This window comes from Neoarius graeffei, chromosome 7 (genome assembly GCF_027579695.1).
Source record: "Neoarius graeffei isolate fNeoGra1 chromosome 7, fNeoGra1.pri, whole genome shotgun sequence".
Taxonomy (NCBI): domain Eukaryota; kingdom Metazoa; phylum Chordata; class Actinopteri; order Siluriformes; family Ariidae; genus Neoarius; species Neoarius graeffei.
In genome coordinates this window covers 41,309,173-41,325,383 of record NC_083575.1, presented here as the reverse complement: position 1 = coordinate 41,325,383, position 16,211 = coordinate 41,309,173, and the positions used below count along the sequence as shown (strand labels likewise).

The 16,211-nt window shown below is 43.5% G+C and overlaps 1 protein-coding gene across 2 annotated transcripts in view; it reads right to left on the bottom strand.

Moving 5' to 3' along the window:
• The window catches only part of sufu (suppressor of fused homolog (Drosophila)), a 59,204-nt gene that overhangs the window by 16,891 nt on the left and 26,102 nt on the right, over positions 1–16,211 (bottom strand). Inside the window, exons 7-8 of one of the 2 annotated variants that reach the window (XM_060925661.1) lie at positions 3,588–3,744; positions 1,920–2,022 (exon numbers count right to left, since the gene is read on the bottom strand). In XM_060925661.1, the coding sequence (XP_060781644.1) occupies positions 1,920–2,022; positions 3,588–3,744 (260 nt within the window). The remainder of the gene's footprint in view (positions 1–1,919; positions 2,023–3,587; positions 3,745–16,211) is intronic. The other variant, XM_060925662.1, reaches the window with a different exon arrangement.

The following is a 16,211-nucleotide window of genomic DNA, read 5'->3' as shown; positions in this document are numbered from 1 at the left end:
GCATACTCCATATGTTTTTTGTAGTTGACATGCCGCGTGCAGTCATCGCGACCACCATGAGTGATGTTAATGTCAGTTCTACACAGTTTGCAGTGCGCGTATCCATTGCCCTTTTGACTGGGTGTAATGCACGGCCATTCTACCGTATCGAAAATAGCGCGAACAAATGTGCGGAATCTGCGCATGTCACACACAGCATGTGTGGTTGTCGTAAAAATAAATAGCCTAGCCGTGAATCGCGCATGGATTGAAAAAGTCGCTTGGACATTTAAAAACAACCCACTGGAATTTAAGACTTTATAATAATTCCGTACAGAATAACACTGTTTGCCGTAACATCGTATTTACGTAACCTTTCCGTACAAAATACGGCCAATCCGTACTAGTAGGCATCTCTGAAAATTAAATAGGCAAGCAGACACCAAGGTAAGCAGAGATATTTGGATACCAAAATGAATGTCTTACCCCAAGAAAGGGGTATTTTTGAGCAAAGCTATAAAAACACACACCTGAAGGCATCCTTGCGGATTCTAAGATTTTTGCCGTTAAGATGTATGTCTTTAGACTTTACACAACATACGACAACAGCTAACTAACAAGGCCGTAGCTCTATGAAGAATTTCTGAAGCAGAAATACCTTGGAATATGTGAGAGAGGAACTGGTTCAAACTTGTCTAGCTTAAATCAACATGTAAATGCCAGCAGCCATGTTGTCATGCTGTAGCCCATTAATTATAAATGCAAGGATTTTAATTAACTTGGATGAGTATTATGAATAGTAGTCGTTTCGAGCTAACAGCAATGCCAACGAGCCAAAACCATTGTTTGCTCATTCTGACACGGACACAAATTTATACACAAAATGCAATTTGCTTCCAACATGATCATTTTCGCTGATGTTTGTCGTCCATGTGGGCAAAACACCTTTAACAATCTGAATGATTCAATGTGGTTTGAAATTTGTTCTAACCAGCTGTCTTGTAAGAGATTATAGCAAATGCAAACAGGCCACTAAATGGGCACCATCAGAAACGTCTACTAATGAGTAATGAATACAAGTTTGGGAAATATGAGGAGAGGGAAAAGAAAATTTAATTTTAAAGGAAAGTCTCAATTTCGGGGCACAATTTAATGAACACAGTCAACAATGGTAATTTTACAAAGAAATTTTACATTGAAAATATTTAATAAAACAATTATTCACATAGCGGCACGGTGGTGTAGTGGTTAGCGCTGTCGCCTCACAGCAAGAAGGTCTGGGTTCGAGCCCCATGGCCGACGAGGGCCTTTCTGTGAGGAGTTTGCATGTTCTCCCCGTGTCCGCGTGGGTTTCCTCCGGGTGCTCCGGTTTCCCCCACAGTCCAAAGACATGCAGGTTAGGTTAACTGGTGACTCTAAGTTGACCGTAGGTGTGAATGTGAGTGTGAATGGTTGTCTGTGTCTATGTGTCAGCCCTGTGATGACCTGGAGACTTGTCCAGGGTGTACCCCGCCTTTCGCCCGTAGTCAGCTGGGATAGGCTCCAGCTTGCCTGCGACCCTGTAGAAGGATAAAGCGGCTAGAGATAATGAGATGAGAATTATTCACATAACATATGGTTGTATTAAAAAAAAAAAATACAATCCATGTCTTAACACTCAACTCTCAACTGTAAAGCTCTTTCCTCAGAACATCATCTCTGGGCAAAGTCCCCTGTCAATTTCACTGTACGCAAATCAAGGAGTGGAAATTCAGGTGCCACATCCAACACCAAATTCTTTCCTTTAGATCAGTCGGATATCTTCACTGAAGGAAGACGTAAACAACTGCCCTTCATACCTCAACACAACTCAGCATCAACAGACGCATACAGATGCAGGAGAGGATTCTCTTTTTGGGACGAGTTTCTTAAAATTCAGTGTTAAAAATTAAGGTACTCACAGTGGCCGGTCTTGATGGTGTCTCTGACTGTTAATGGGGGGTAAGACTGACTTGCTGTTTATCTCCAGTCCTTTCCTCAGGGCTTCCCTGATCTGTTCGGTGTCTGAATATGAAATACAAACAAACTTAACCACTCAAGTGTGATGTCATTTTGTCAAATGCGACCAAAAATAAAAACACCACATTACAAGCAATAAAAGATATATTTCACCACTGCCTAAAAGCAGAGCTTCCGATGAGTGTAAAACGTGTTTGGAAGTGGCAGCCAGAGCAGTCACTCATTATTCACGTTACGGGTGGAGCAGTCAGCCAAGAAAGCTGTATTTGTTATGCTCCAGACGCTCACTGCTATGTTTACAGTATATTCACCATGTGCCTCCATCAGCAGTTCAGCACGGTGTGTTAAAGTTTGCTGTCTGTCATCCTGAGGTCATTCATGCACAATTTAAAGTGCGTGTGCTGTTTATTCAGTGTTTTGTTTGTGTTCAGTGCATTGGTTGAACTGTGGTTTAGCAAGAGACTGAATGCAGAGGTTAATGATGCAGGTTAGGTGAACTTGTAGAGGTTTGCACCCTTGGTTGAGCAGAGCAAGGTGTGTAAAGTTCAGAGCACAGTCTGTAAGCATGACAATTGTGCATTTGTTTACAACCAGGTTACATGTTTTGTTTTCTTCAGTTTTTATGGTGGTCGGTGTATGTCTGGTGTTCGATACTATACTCGTGTTCAAGAGGAATAAAGGCCTCTGCATGCTCTTGCGACAAGGCTTACGCAGATAGCTTTTCGCAGACAGTTGTAATTTATCGTTGAGCGGGGAGTAATAGGCGTGCGCGATGTTATTCACCGCTACAACGCAAGGGGGCGCGAAGTCGCTAGGAGTAGTTGTTGGGTGTGGTTAGTGGAGTGTTTATCCTCCGGTTACTTATAATGACTAGAACTGGAGTCGTATAGATGTACGTACTTCCTCACTTCCTCGATCAACCGCTCTTCATGCTGCTCCATCTTCGCTCGTGTTTTTAAAAATGGCGGTCGTGAAAACAAACCAAACCGGGAAAGTAGGGAAGCGGAAGTGCGTGTACAGCGGATGTAGAGTGGACCAATCAGAGCCCTCTTGTCTGCGAGGCTTCTGCGGCGGTCACAATTTTTGGGAGGTGCGCGCAGAGCGTCTGCGAAGGTGGGGGGGGGGGGGGGGGGGGGGGGGGGGGGGGCGCGCGCTACGCAGACGCCATCTGCGACACCATCTGCGAGGACTGCGTTGTCAGCATAAATTGGCCTTAAGACATATCTGCACCCATCAGAGACTCTCTGCTGTCGTTCATAATGCCAACGGCTGCTACAGTGTTAGTACATAATCCCACATTATTTTAATTAAATAAAAAGTGCTGGATAAAAACCCATCTCTCTTATGCAAATAAAGATACAAACTTCGTTGTCCAGTGGTCGTGTTTATGAGCTACGTTGCCTTGCACTTGTGATCAGGTTCCCTGTGGTGGAACACGTTCACACGCACGCCCTTTGTACGGCCATCATACAGTCAAGGGTCATCAAAAATCAGGTTGATGCATTACCATATTCTCTTAAGTACAGAGATCTGCCATTACAATTACAGATCAGTAAAATGGTTTTGATCTTAGATTATGATAAATACTTCCCATATATCAAGTCACTCACCTTTCTCAGACAGCCTGCGTGGCTGTGATCCAATGCAGATGCTGCGGCTATCATCCTCATCCTCGGGAGGTCGGCTCAGGTCATCCCATGCACACTTGGCACTGACACCACTCAGGTTAGAGCCGTCTGTTTCAATGCCTTTATCCACCCTCTCCTGCTTGGATTGAAGAAATCACATACATGGCATGTCAAAAATACAACCCCAAATTATTATTTAAAAAAAAAAAAAGTTGGTGTGGTATGGAAAACAAGTATTTTCTAAATTTACTTTGACTTGTATATTTCACTGCAGACAGTATGAACCCAAGATATTTCATATTTTCTCATCAACTTCTTTTCATTTCATTTGTTATTAATATACATCCATTCCTGCGTTTCAGGCCTGCAACACATTCCAAAAAAAGTTAGGACGGGGACAATTTAGGGCTAGTAATGAGGAAATTAAATAATGTGATTTGAAGCAGGGTGATGAATCATGACTTGGTACAAAATCAGTATCCAGGTAAGGCCTAGTCTTTGAGAAGCTAACATGGGCCGAGGATCTCCAGTTTGTCAACAAAATGTGTGAATTGAAGCTTTTCAGTACAACCCCGATTCCAAAAAAGTTGGGACAAAGTACAAATTGTAAATAAAAACGGAATGCAATGATGTGGAAGTTTCAAAATTCCATATTTTATTCAGAATAGAACATAGATGGCATATCAAATGTTTAAACTGAGAAAATGTATCATTTAAAGAGAAAAATTAGGTGATTTTAAATTTCATGACAACATCATCTCAAAAAAAGTTGGGACAAGGCCATGTTTACCACTGTGAGACATCCCCTTTTCTCTTTACAACAGTCTGTAAACGTCTGGGGACTGAGGAGACAAGTTGCTCAAGTTTAGGGATAGGAATGTTAACCCATTCTTGCCTAATGTAGGATTCTAGTTGCTCAACTGTCTTAGGTCTTTTTTGTCGTATCTTCCGTTTTATGATGCGCCAAATGTGTTCTATGGGTGAAAGATCTGGACTGCAGGCTGACCAGTTCAGTACCCGGACCCTTCTTCTATGCAGCCATGATGCTGTAATTGATGCAGTATGTGCTTTGGCATTGTCATGTTGGAAAATGCAAGGTCTTCCCTGAAAGAGACGTCATCTGGATGGGAGCATATGTTGCTCTAGAACCTGGATATACCTTTCAGCATTGATGGTGTCTTTCCAGATGTGTAAGCTGCCCATGCCACATGCACTAATGCAACCCCATACCATCAGAGATGCAGGCTTCTGAACTGAGCGCTGATAACAACTTGAGTCGTCCTTCTCCTCTTTAGTCCAAATGACACGGCGTCCCTGATTTCCATAAAGAACTTCAAATTTTGATTCGTCTGACCACAGAACAGTTTTCCACTTTGCCACAGTCCATTTTAAATGAGCCTTGGCCCAGAGAAGACGTCTGCGCTTCTGGATCATGTTTAGATACGGCGGCTTCTTTGAACTATAGAGTTTTAGCTGGCAACAGCGGATGGCACGGTGAATTGTGTTCACAGATAATGTTCTGTGGAAATATTCCTGAGCCCATTTTGTGATTTCCAATACAGAAGCATGCCTGTATGTGATGCAGTGCCGTCTAAGGGCCCGAAGATCACGGGCACCCAGTATGGTTTTCCGGCCTTGACCCTTACGCACAGAGATTCTTCCAGATTCTCTAAATCTCTTGATATTATGCACTGTAGATGATATGTTCAAACTCTTTGCAATTTTACACTGTCGAACTCCTTTCTGATATTGCTCCACTATTTGTCGGTGCAGAATTAGGGGGATTGGTGATCCTCTTCCCATCTTTACTTCTGAGAGCCGCTGCCACTCCAAGATGCTCTTTTTATACCCAGTCATGTTAATGACCTATTGCCAGTTGACTTAATGAGTTGCAATTTGGTCCTCCAGCTGTTCCTTTTTTGTACCTTTAACTTTTCCAGCCTCTTATTGCCCCATCCCAACTTTTTTGATGTGTTGCTGTCATGAAATTTCAAATGAGCCAATATTTGGCATGAAATTTCAAAATGTCTCACTTTCGACATTTGATATGTTGTCCATGTTCTATTGTGAATACAATATCAGTTTTTGAGATTTGTAAATTATTGCATTCCGTTTTTATTTATAATTTGTACTTTGTCCCAACTTTTTTGGAATTGGGGTTGTACATCACCAAAAATAAAAAATACTCAACTGGCAAGCATACGTCAAGGTAAGCAGATATTTGGATACTAAAATCAATGTTTTCCCCTAAGAAAGGGGCGTTTTTGGGCAAAGCTATAAAAACACCTGGAGGCATTCACAGGAAGCTTCTGTAGTGGAAGTCTAAGCCTCAAAAGTTGCCAAAAAATACACTTAACATGAAAGAAATTACCCTGAAAACACCTTTATTGCATAGGACCAATGCCAGCATTTGGGTGTTACTGGAATACACTGAAATTCTTCAACTTACAACAGTGACTAAACACGGTCCTAGTGCAAGGGACCTCCTGAGAACCGCCCCAAAACAAAATGGCAGCTAACTCACTAGTCATTATTGCCCAGGAACCTGATTTCCTCTGAATGGCCCAGTAGGGAGTTGAGCGGACACATTTTCACTGTGTTCTGTGAAAATGACGTAAAATCGCTCCCCACATCTTTTCAGTGACGTAGACTCAGCCCTAGAGGAACTCTCTGGTGAGGAGTGCCAATTGTGAGGTCAGGCAAGTCAGGGAGGGGATTTCCCACCGAGGCTGCACGCAGTGTGTTAGCATGAGCACAAGCATGTAGCCTACAGGAAATGAGTAGCATGCTGGATTAGCACTAATCCCATGTTTTGGAAAGTCAAAAAAATGTTATCTTGGGCCCCTCTGGAGTATCACCAATCCATGTGCAAAGTATGGAGTACGTGTGTCCAGTCGTGTCGATTTGCATAGGTGAACAGAGACCGACAGCTTTCCTTTAGTAGTATAGATTGTAAAAGGACTTTTCTTGGAACACAGACTGATTGACTGCCCAACACAGGCTTCCCATTGGCTTACACTCCTGCCAAGTTTGAAAATACACAGGGCTGCTTATAACTCCCACCACAGGACATCAAGCTTTTAACTACACAATAGGCGTCCGTGTTTATGTTAAGTGCTTCTACAATTACGAATCAGTGGGGGGGGGGGGGGGAATTATATATATATATATATATATATGAGTGATTCCACGCTTATGGGTACTGAAATGGGGACATGAACTTATTTTTAAAAATTCACCTAAAACCATTTCTTTTTTTACCATCAGGTCACAAAACATGTAATCTTTAATGAATGATATGTTAAAAGATAACTTTAATTTTCTGAGATGTAATAAAAACATATTTATATGCCAAAGTCAGAACGTAACAGAAGTGTTGTGGACATATATATTCTCAATTTTAACAATGTAGAATTACTTTTTGAAACATAGGAAGGTGATGTTTTAGCAAATATAATTAATAAACATACACATTCTTTCAATAAGATTAACATGGTATATAGCTAGATTGTAATTAATTTGTAACAGACGTAATGTAACAGACATCATTTTGGAACTCATAGGCTTGACTTTGGCATATAAATTATGTTTTTATTACATCTCAGAAAATTAAACTTATCTTTTAACATATCATTCATTAAAGGCAAGGGCGGCACGGTGGTGTAGTGGTTAGCGCTGTCGCCTCACAGCAAGAAGGTCCTGGGTTCGAGCCCCGTGGCCGGCGAGGGCCTTTCTGTGTGGAGTTTGCATGTTCTCCCTGTGTCCGCGTGGGTTTCCTCCGGGTGCTCCGGTTTCCCCCACAGTCCAAAGACATGCAGGTTAGGTTAACTGGTGACTCTAAATTGACCGTAGGTGTGAATGTGAGTGTGAATGGTTGTCTGTGTCTATGTGTCAGCCCTGTGATGACCTGGCGACTTGTCCAGGGTGTACCCCGCCTTTCGCCTGTAGTCAGCTGGGATAGGCTCCAGCTTGCCTGCGACCCTGTAGAAGGATAAAGCGGCTACAGATAATGAGATGAGATGAGATTCATTAAAGGCGTCACGCAGTGGTGATAAAAGTCGCATTATTCTGCACCAGAATGCTTTCGAGATTCGAAATAAATTGACCGTCGATTTTTCAAAAGCTTCCCGCGGTTGTAATCGGTCCTTATTTGATCATGCCCATCACTTGAAATTTTCCGTGTTCGCAGCGCCCCCTCTCGGTCAATGGAACAGCTGCGTGACGTCATACCAGTAACCACTCGGTGCAGTTGCAATGACGGACACACCAGAAAATAGGAGCGATGCTGAGGAAATTAGCTTTGATTTTACCGATACAGAAGAAGAAAATGGCCCACAAGTAGAGATTTTGACAGCTGAATGTCCTGGTGGTATCCAGCCTTACAGATTTGAACCTGAGCGCTCATCTTCAGAAGAAAATGAGGACAGTTCTGATGACGACAGAAACGAAGACGAGAATGAAGACCGGCGACTTGAAGACTTGTTTTGGTTGTTTCTCTGACTAAATCACTACTTATGTGTATTTTTAAAGACCATTTTCACTTGAATTAGAATGCTGTGTGATTAATCTATGATTATGTGTAATACTGATAGCTGTAGGGGGTGAAAGTATAGGTAGAAAGATTGAATTCTAGCAACTTGACAGCTTGCGATCTCGCGAAATGCAGTGGGCCTTCTGATACAGTAGACCCCTTGATATTCCAGTTTTCATCATTTTCCTTTTATTGCGGTTGATTTTAACTTGATATTCAGTATGTTATAGGCTGGGAGTATTGAGCTTTGTATTGTATTGTTTAGTAAACGTACAATCGTCAGTAATAAGTGATAATTATTAGTTAAAGGCAGCTCTGTGGCATAAATCTTTCAATTAATCTTCTGTCATCCATTTGCTAAAATTGTGTTATCAAGACAACACTTCATGTGACAAAGAAAGATATGACAAATACATAAATGTATGAAAATCATTTTGTACAATTAATGATTGATACATAGAAACACTTAAAACGTGTGTGTGGCAGCGGGGGCGTGGTCAAGCGCCGGTCTGTGACAGGAGGGCGGAGCCAGGTAAGGTGAGTGGCAGAAATCACTACAACTGACGGTAATTAACCTGTGTTTTGTGTGTTTTCCCAGTAACCGCGCCCTATTTAAGGAGGCAGAGAAGAGCTCATCCCGGGACAAGAACACAGTGTGTGTTTCGCTATCAGATTAAAACTGGCGGTTATACTGAAAAGTCTGGCAATAAAAAGCCTATTTGCATCTGAAGCGTTGTCCTGCCGTCCTGTGTGCGCCACCCACACTTCAGAGAGCCCTACAGTGGTGCCAAAACCCGGGACAAGGTGGAGCACCAACCTCGCAGCCCCATGGAATCCTCCCCGTTCGCGGACCTGGTCCACGCCCTCGCCACGGCTCAGCAAAGCCAGCACCAGGCGCTCGTCACGCTCCGAAAGGAGCAAGAGCGGCGCTTCGAAGCCCTGGTGCTGGCCCAGCAGGAAGATCGCGAGGCATTCCGGCATCTCCTCACGTCGGCGGGGTCCACCAGCGCGCGGGCCCGTCTCCCCTCACCGTGACCAAGATGGGCCCGCAGGACGACCCCGAGGCGTTTCTCACATTGTTCGAGCAGGTCGCCGAAGCCTCGGGGTGGCCGATGGAGCAGCGCGCCTCCTCCCCCTCCTGATGGGAGACGCGCAGCTGGCCGCGCTATAACTCCCCGCCGGCTGGCCTACGCGGACCTTCGCCGGGCCGTCCTCCAGCGCTCGGAAGCGCTGGCGCTGTTGTTCTGGCGTGCGCCCCACGCGCTGGAGGACGGCCCGGCGAAGGTCCGCGTAGGCCAGCCGGCGGGGAGTTATAGCGCGGCCAGCTGCGCCTCTCCCATCAGGAGGGGGAGGAGGCGCGCTGCTCCATCGGCCACCCCGAGGCTTCGGCGACCTGCTCGAACAATGTGAGAAACGCCTCGGGGTCGTCCTGCGGGCCCATCTTGGTCACGGTGAGGGGAGACGGGCCCGCGGCCGGGGCGCTGGTGGACCCCGCCGACGCGAGGAGATGCCGGAACGCCTCGCGATCTTCCTGCTGGGCCAGCACCAGGGCCTCGAAGCGCCGCTCTTGCTCCTTTCGGAGCGTGACGAGCGCCTGGTGCTGGCTTTGCTGAGCCGTGGCGAGGGCGTGGACCAGGTCCGCGAACGGGGAGGATTCCATGGGGCTGCGAGGTTGGTGCTCCACCTTGTCCCGGGTTTTGGCACCACTGTAGAGCTCTCTGAAGTGTGCGTGGAGCACAGAGGACGGCAGGACAACGCTTCAGATGCAAATAGGCTTTTTATTGCCAGACTTTTCAGTATAACCGCCAGTTTTAATCTGATAGCGAAACACACACTGTGTTCTTGTCCCGGGATGAGCTCTTCTCTGCTCTCCCTCTGCCTCCTTAAATAGGGCGCGGTTACTGGGAAAACACACAAAACACAGGTTAATTACCGTCAGGTGTAATGATTCTGCCACTCATCTTCCCTGGCTCCGCCCTCCTGTCACAGACCGGCGCTTGACCACGCCCCCGATGCCACAATGTGTTTTAAAAAAAATTTTTTTTCTATCAAATACCTAGCCATGACCTTGAAATCAGATCCATTGATAACAGTCACAAATAGTGTTCAGTGTTCGTTGTTACAGCCAAACACAATACACCGATTAGGCATTTTGTATCACAGAATATTAATACATCATTTCATAGTGTTTTGAGTGTTCAAAACTATCCACAAACTGAATAAATCCACAAAATCCGCAATGTAAACAACTCTGGTAAACGCACGCTATAGAGAAAACATGGCGACAGGCCAGCATCACCCAAGGGAGGTTACTGGTATGACGTCACACATAAGTTGACCTAGTTAACGGCTGGCTGCCTAAATTTGGCTGTGCGCGTCAACTTTAAATGCTTGTAGCGCGCGCATCGTGACACTGAGATCGCGGGAAACCGAGGGGCTTGAATAACCCACCAAACCCGACATTTTGACACATGATATAGCCTGATTGCTGAAATTACCGCACGACGCCTTTAAAGATTACATGTTTTGTGACCTGATGGTAAAAAAAGAAATGGTTTTAGGTGACTTTTTAAAAATAAGTTCATGTCCCCATAAGCGTGGAATCACTCTCATATATATATATATATATATATATATATATATATATATATATATATATATATATATATATATATATATATAAAAAAAAATCACACAGTCGTGGTTACACACCTCTAAATATTTTAAGTGAAATTGTTCCTAGGCTCAGCTAATGGCCCAGTGACAGAAAAACCCCTAAGCAGAGTTTAATAAATTCAGATTAAATAATTTCAGTGAGCTTAGGAAAAATACTTGTAGCAGGCTAATGCGCCTTTGTGGCTGACAAAAACACATTCCATAGTTTCACCTGTTAACCCTTGGAACACAGAACTTTGCTCAAAGATAACAGCCCACAAACAGAAATCTTGACACATACTGAAGCTCTATAACATACTAGACCGCAATCTTGAGGTATAAAATAATTCATGTCTCTAAAAAAAAATCTTAAATGTCAAAATCTTTAGACTTTACCCAACATATGACGACAGCGGACCGTGTTAACATTTAACCTTTGTTAGTCACAAATGTTCAATGCTAAACATTGAAGTGTTTTTAAAACAAAACGCTCAAAAGAAAGGAAGGGATTTGGATATTTCACCATCTACGGTGCATATTGTTAAATGACTCAAGAACTCTGGAGGAATTTCAGTGCACAAAGGGCAAGGGCACAAGCCTAAGCTACACCCATGATCTCTGATCCCTCACACAGCACTGCATCAAGAACTATCATTCATCTATAGCTGATATAACCACAAGGGCTCAGGATGACTTTGGCAAACCTTTGTCAAGCACTACAACACAGCTACATCCACAAATGCCAGTTAAAACTTTACTGTAGAAAAAGGAAGCCTTATGTTAACCGGCTCCAAAAGCCCCGTTGACTTCTCTGGACTCAGAGGCATCTGGAATGGACCATGACATAGTAGAAATGTGTCTTGGGGTCAGATGACTCCATATTGCAGATTTTTATTTTTGGAAGAAAGGACACACCATGTGCTCTGTACCAAAAGACAAAAAAAAAAAAAAAAAAAAGGAGACCAAACTGTTAGCAGCAACAAGTCCAAAAGCCAGGGTCTGTCATGGTATGGGATTGTGTTAGTGCTCTCGGCATAGTGCCCTCGGTAACTTGCATTGAGATTTTGGAGCAACATATGCTGCCTTCAAAATGACATTTTCCAGGGATATTTCAACAAGACAATGCAAAACCACATTCTGCACACATTACAAAGACATGGCTGTAGAAGAAGAGGGTGCCCGTCCCCCCAGTCCCTAACAGAAAATATGTGGTGATTTTTTTTTTAAACACACCATACTGTTGCACACCTTCAAACCTGTCTGCATGCCAAATGGGAGCCTGAAAGGCTTCACCACTTGGTGTCTTCAGACCCTAAACATCTTTTACATGTGCTTTCCACCCCAACTTTTTAATGTGTTGCAAGAATCAAACTTGAAGTAAATGATTATTTCGGGGGAAGAAAAAGTCAAATGTGCCGTTATTGTTTCAAGTCCAATACAGGTCAAAGTTTACTTACGAATCACTGTTCTTTGAACATACCATCCCATCTTTTTCCGATTTGGGTTTGTACATGGGCAGACATTGACATGGACAAAAGCATACAAATAAACTGACAGTTGCAAGTTTAATGACTATAGAAAGGCAAATCTATAAAAACACTGCCGTAGTTATGGTTGGGATTACTTTTCCTAAAAACAGTTTGGTCTACTGCATGCAGTGTAGACTTGCAAAATATGTCCATTTAGAAAAAAAAAAAAATCCCCCCCCACAGTTTGATGGAAAAGAATGGAGAATGTTAAAAGAAAGATGACAAAGTCCTCCAAAGTACAGGAACACTTTACCCCACTGTTGGCATCATGACATCTTGCGTTTTGATGAATAAATTAATTCATTATTCCTTTGTAGCCACTGTGAGAAACATGCAATGTTCTAGGTTGGCCCTTTAACTGGCAAGTATTCTGTTGAGTTGTCCAACTTTCAGACATTTATGATCATATTTATCAAATCTTTCCTTTGCTATCAGAAAAGATTATACTATTTTAATTAGATCGAAAATGTCTGAAATGAAGGATTAGTTCACAAGAAGAATGTTTTAGCACTTAAAACTCCTTTACAATCTCATTGTGTTTGCACATTTTCTTCATAATTATCCTACATTAATGCATTTATGTGGATCAGAATGTGCATTATAGCAACGCTGGGCAATAGGATGCCACAAGCAAAGGTATTTAAATAAATTAGTTAAACAAGTAACAAGTCGTTAAACCTGTTTTCCAAGCCAGTGGTGTTTATCAAAACTACAATGGACGTGCACAACACAGTCCCCTCCAGAAGTATTGGAACAGCCATTCTTGCTGCAGACATTGTTTGAGATCAAAAGATGATGGATCAGAATTTTAGCTTTAATTTCCTGATATTTACATCTAGTTCCACAGTTATGGAACAGCCTTTCAAGTAGTGTTCAGGAATCAGACACAGTCTCTGTGTTTAAGTCTAGGCTGAAAACACACCTGTTTAGTCAAGCCTTTTGTTAATGGTGTTTATGAGGTAAAGGTATAGATCTGGAGGGTCCTCAAACAGAGTGTTTTGGTAAACTGGGATGTATGGATGCTGTCAGTCCTCCACTGGCTTGCTCATTCAAGTTTGTTGACGGTGTAGTGGCTGCTGCTTTATGTCCCGGGGCTCCCTCATGCCTGTGTTACCTTCTGGCTCTCCCCTTTCAGTTATGCTGTCAGAGTTAGTTGCCGGAGTCCCTGCTTGTACTCAGTGCAATATGTACAGTGGGGCAAAAAAAAGTATTTAGTCAGCCATCAACTGTGCAAGTTCTCCCACTTAAAAAGATGAGAGGCCTGTAATTTTCATCATAGGTACACTTCAACTATGAGAGACAGAATGGGGGGAAAGAATCCAGGAAAATCACATTGTAGGATTTTTAATGAATTAATTGGCAAATTCCTCGGTAAAATAAGTATTTGGTCACCTACAAACAAGCAAGATTTCTGGCTCTCACAGACCTGTAACAACTTCTTTAAGAGGCTCCTCTGTCCTCCACTCGTTACCTGTATTAATGGCACCTGTTTGAACTCGTTATCAGTATAAAAGACACCTGTCCACAACCTCAAACAGTCACACTCCAAACTCCACTATGGCCAAGACCAAAGAGCTGCCAAAGGACACCAGAAACAAAATTGTAGACCTGCACCAGGCTGGGAAGACTGAATCTGCAATAGGTAAGCAGCTTGGTGTGAAGAAATCAACTGTGGGAGCAATTATTAGAAAATGGAAGACATAGAACACCACTGATAACCTCCCTCGATCTGGGGCTCCACGCAAGATCTCACCCCGTGGGGTCAAAATGATCACAAGAACGGTGAGCAAAAATCCCAGAACCACACGGGGGGGCCTAGTGAATGACCTGCAGAGAGCTGGGACCAAAGTAACAAAGGCTACCATCAGTAACACACTACACCGCCAGGGACTCAAATCCTACAGTGCCAGACGTGTCCCACTGCTTAAGCCAGTACATGTCCAGGCCCGTCTGAAGTCTGCTAGGGAGCATCTGGATGATCCAGAAGAGGATTGGGAGAATGTCATATGGTCAGATGAAACCAAAATAGAACTTTTTGGTAAAAACTCAACTTGTGTTTGGAGGAGAAAGAATGCTGAGTTGCATCCAAAGAACACCATACCTACTGTGAAGCATGGGGGTGGAAACATCATGCTTTGGGGCTGTTTTTCTGCAAAGGGACCAGGACGACTGATCCGTGTAAAGGAAAGAATGAATGGGGCCATATATATCATGAGATTGAGTGAAAACCTCCTTCCATCAGCAAGGGCATTGAAGATGAAACGTGGCTGGGTCTTTCAGCATGACAATGATCCCAAACACACCGCCCGGGCAACGAAGGAGTGGCTTCGTAAGAAGCATTTCAAGGTCCTGGAGTGGCCTAGCCAGTCTCCAGATCTCAACCCCATAGAAAATATCTTTGGAGGGAGTTGAAAGTCCGTGTTGCCCAGCGACAGCCCCAAAACATCACTGCTCTAGGAGGAGATCTGCATGGAGGAATGGGCCAAAATACCAGCAACAGTGTGTGAAAACCTTGTGAAGACTTACAGAAAACGTTTGACCTCCATCATTGCCAACAAAGGGTATATAACAAAGTATTGAGAAACTTGTTATTGACCAAATACTTATTTTCCACCATAATTTGCAAATAAATTCTTTAAAAATCAGTGATTTTCTGGATTTTTTTTCTCATTTTGCCTCTCATAGTTGAGGTATAACTATGATAAATTACAGGCCTCTCATCTTTTTAAGTGGGAGAACTTGCACAATTGGTGACTGACTAAATACTTTTTTGCCCCACTGTATACTGTTCCTACTTATTCAGGCGACATTGGGCATACCTAACAACCTGTTTTCTCCCCCCCCCCCCCAAATCTGTCCCTCTGAGTTACATGTTGGTCCTGGGATCGAGATGCTGACCTCTTCTGCTCCTCGGACTTGCTTGATCCATCCTGGTGCCCTGTGTCTGGTTGGAGTATCATCGCATTGCTCCTGTGGAGGGCGGCCCCACGTGGACAGTTGGGGGTTGCGCCTGGAGGACGCTCTGGACTCTTGCGGCTGGGGACTGCAGTTGTCGTGAACGGTTTTGCACTCGGGTTTCCATTGGCGGAGGGTTTATAGCATCAACGAAGCTGACTTTGTTAGGACTGTTAACATTATAGTCATGTTGTCTGTTGTTGCCTGGATGGGGAGGAGTTCCCTTTTGAGTCTGGTTACTCTCGAGGTTTCTTCCTCATGTCGTCTGAGGGAGTTTTTCCTTGCCACCGTCGCCACAGGCGTGCTCATTGGGGATAGATTAGGGATAAAATTAGCTCATTTTAAGTCGTTCATTCTGTAAAGCTGCTTTGCGACAATGTTTGTCATTGTTAAAAGCGCTATACAAATAAACTTGATCTAGACGTTTGAAGCAACTTGGCTGCAGACAATCAGAGTTTTAGAGGTGAGCATAAGTATCAGAACAGATGGGGTTAAACTAATGTAAACACAACCTTTTGGTTGCTTATCCATTGCTTGCAATAACTCCAAGCTGGTAACCAACTGAATCACCAAACTGTTGCATTCTCCTTTTGTGATGCTTTTCCAGGCTTTTACTGTAGCTTCTTTCCATTCATTAATTTTATTTATTTATTTTGGGGGAGATCCCCCTCCAGTCTCCTCTTCGGGAGATATGCTGCATGCTCAGACAGGTAAAGGTCTTGTGATTGACTTGGCCAGTCTAAAAAATTTTCCACTTCATTCCCCTGATGAAGTCCTTTTTGCGTTGGCAGTGTGTTTTGCGTCATTGTCTTGCTACAAGATGTTCCATTAGATTGGATGCATTTCTTTGTAAGTGAGCAGACAATGTTTCTGTAGACTTCTGAATTCATTCTGCTGCTACCATCATGAGTTACAGCAATAAAAATTCATGAGCCT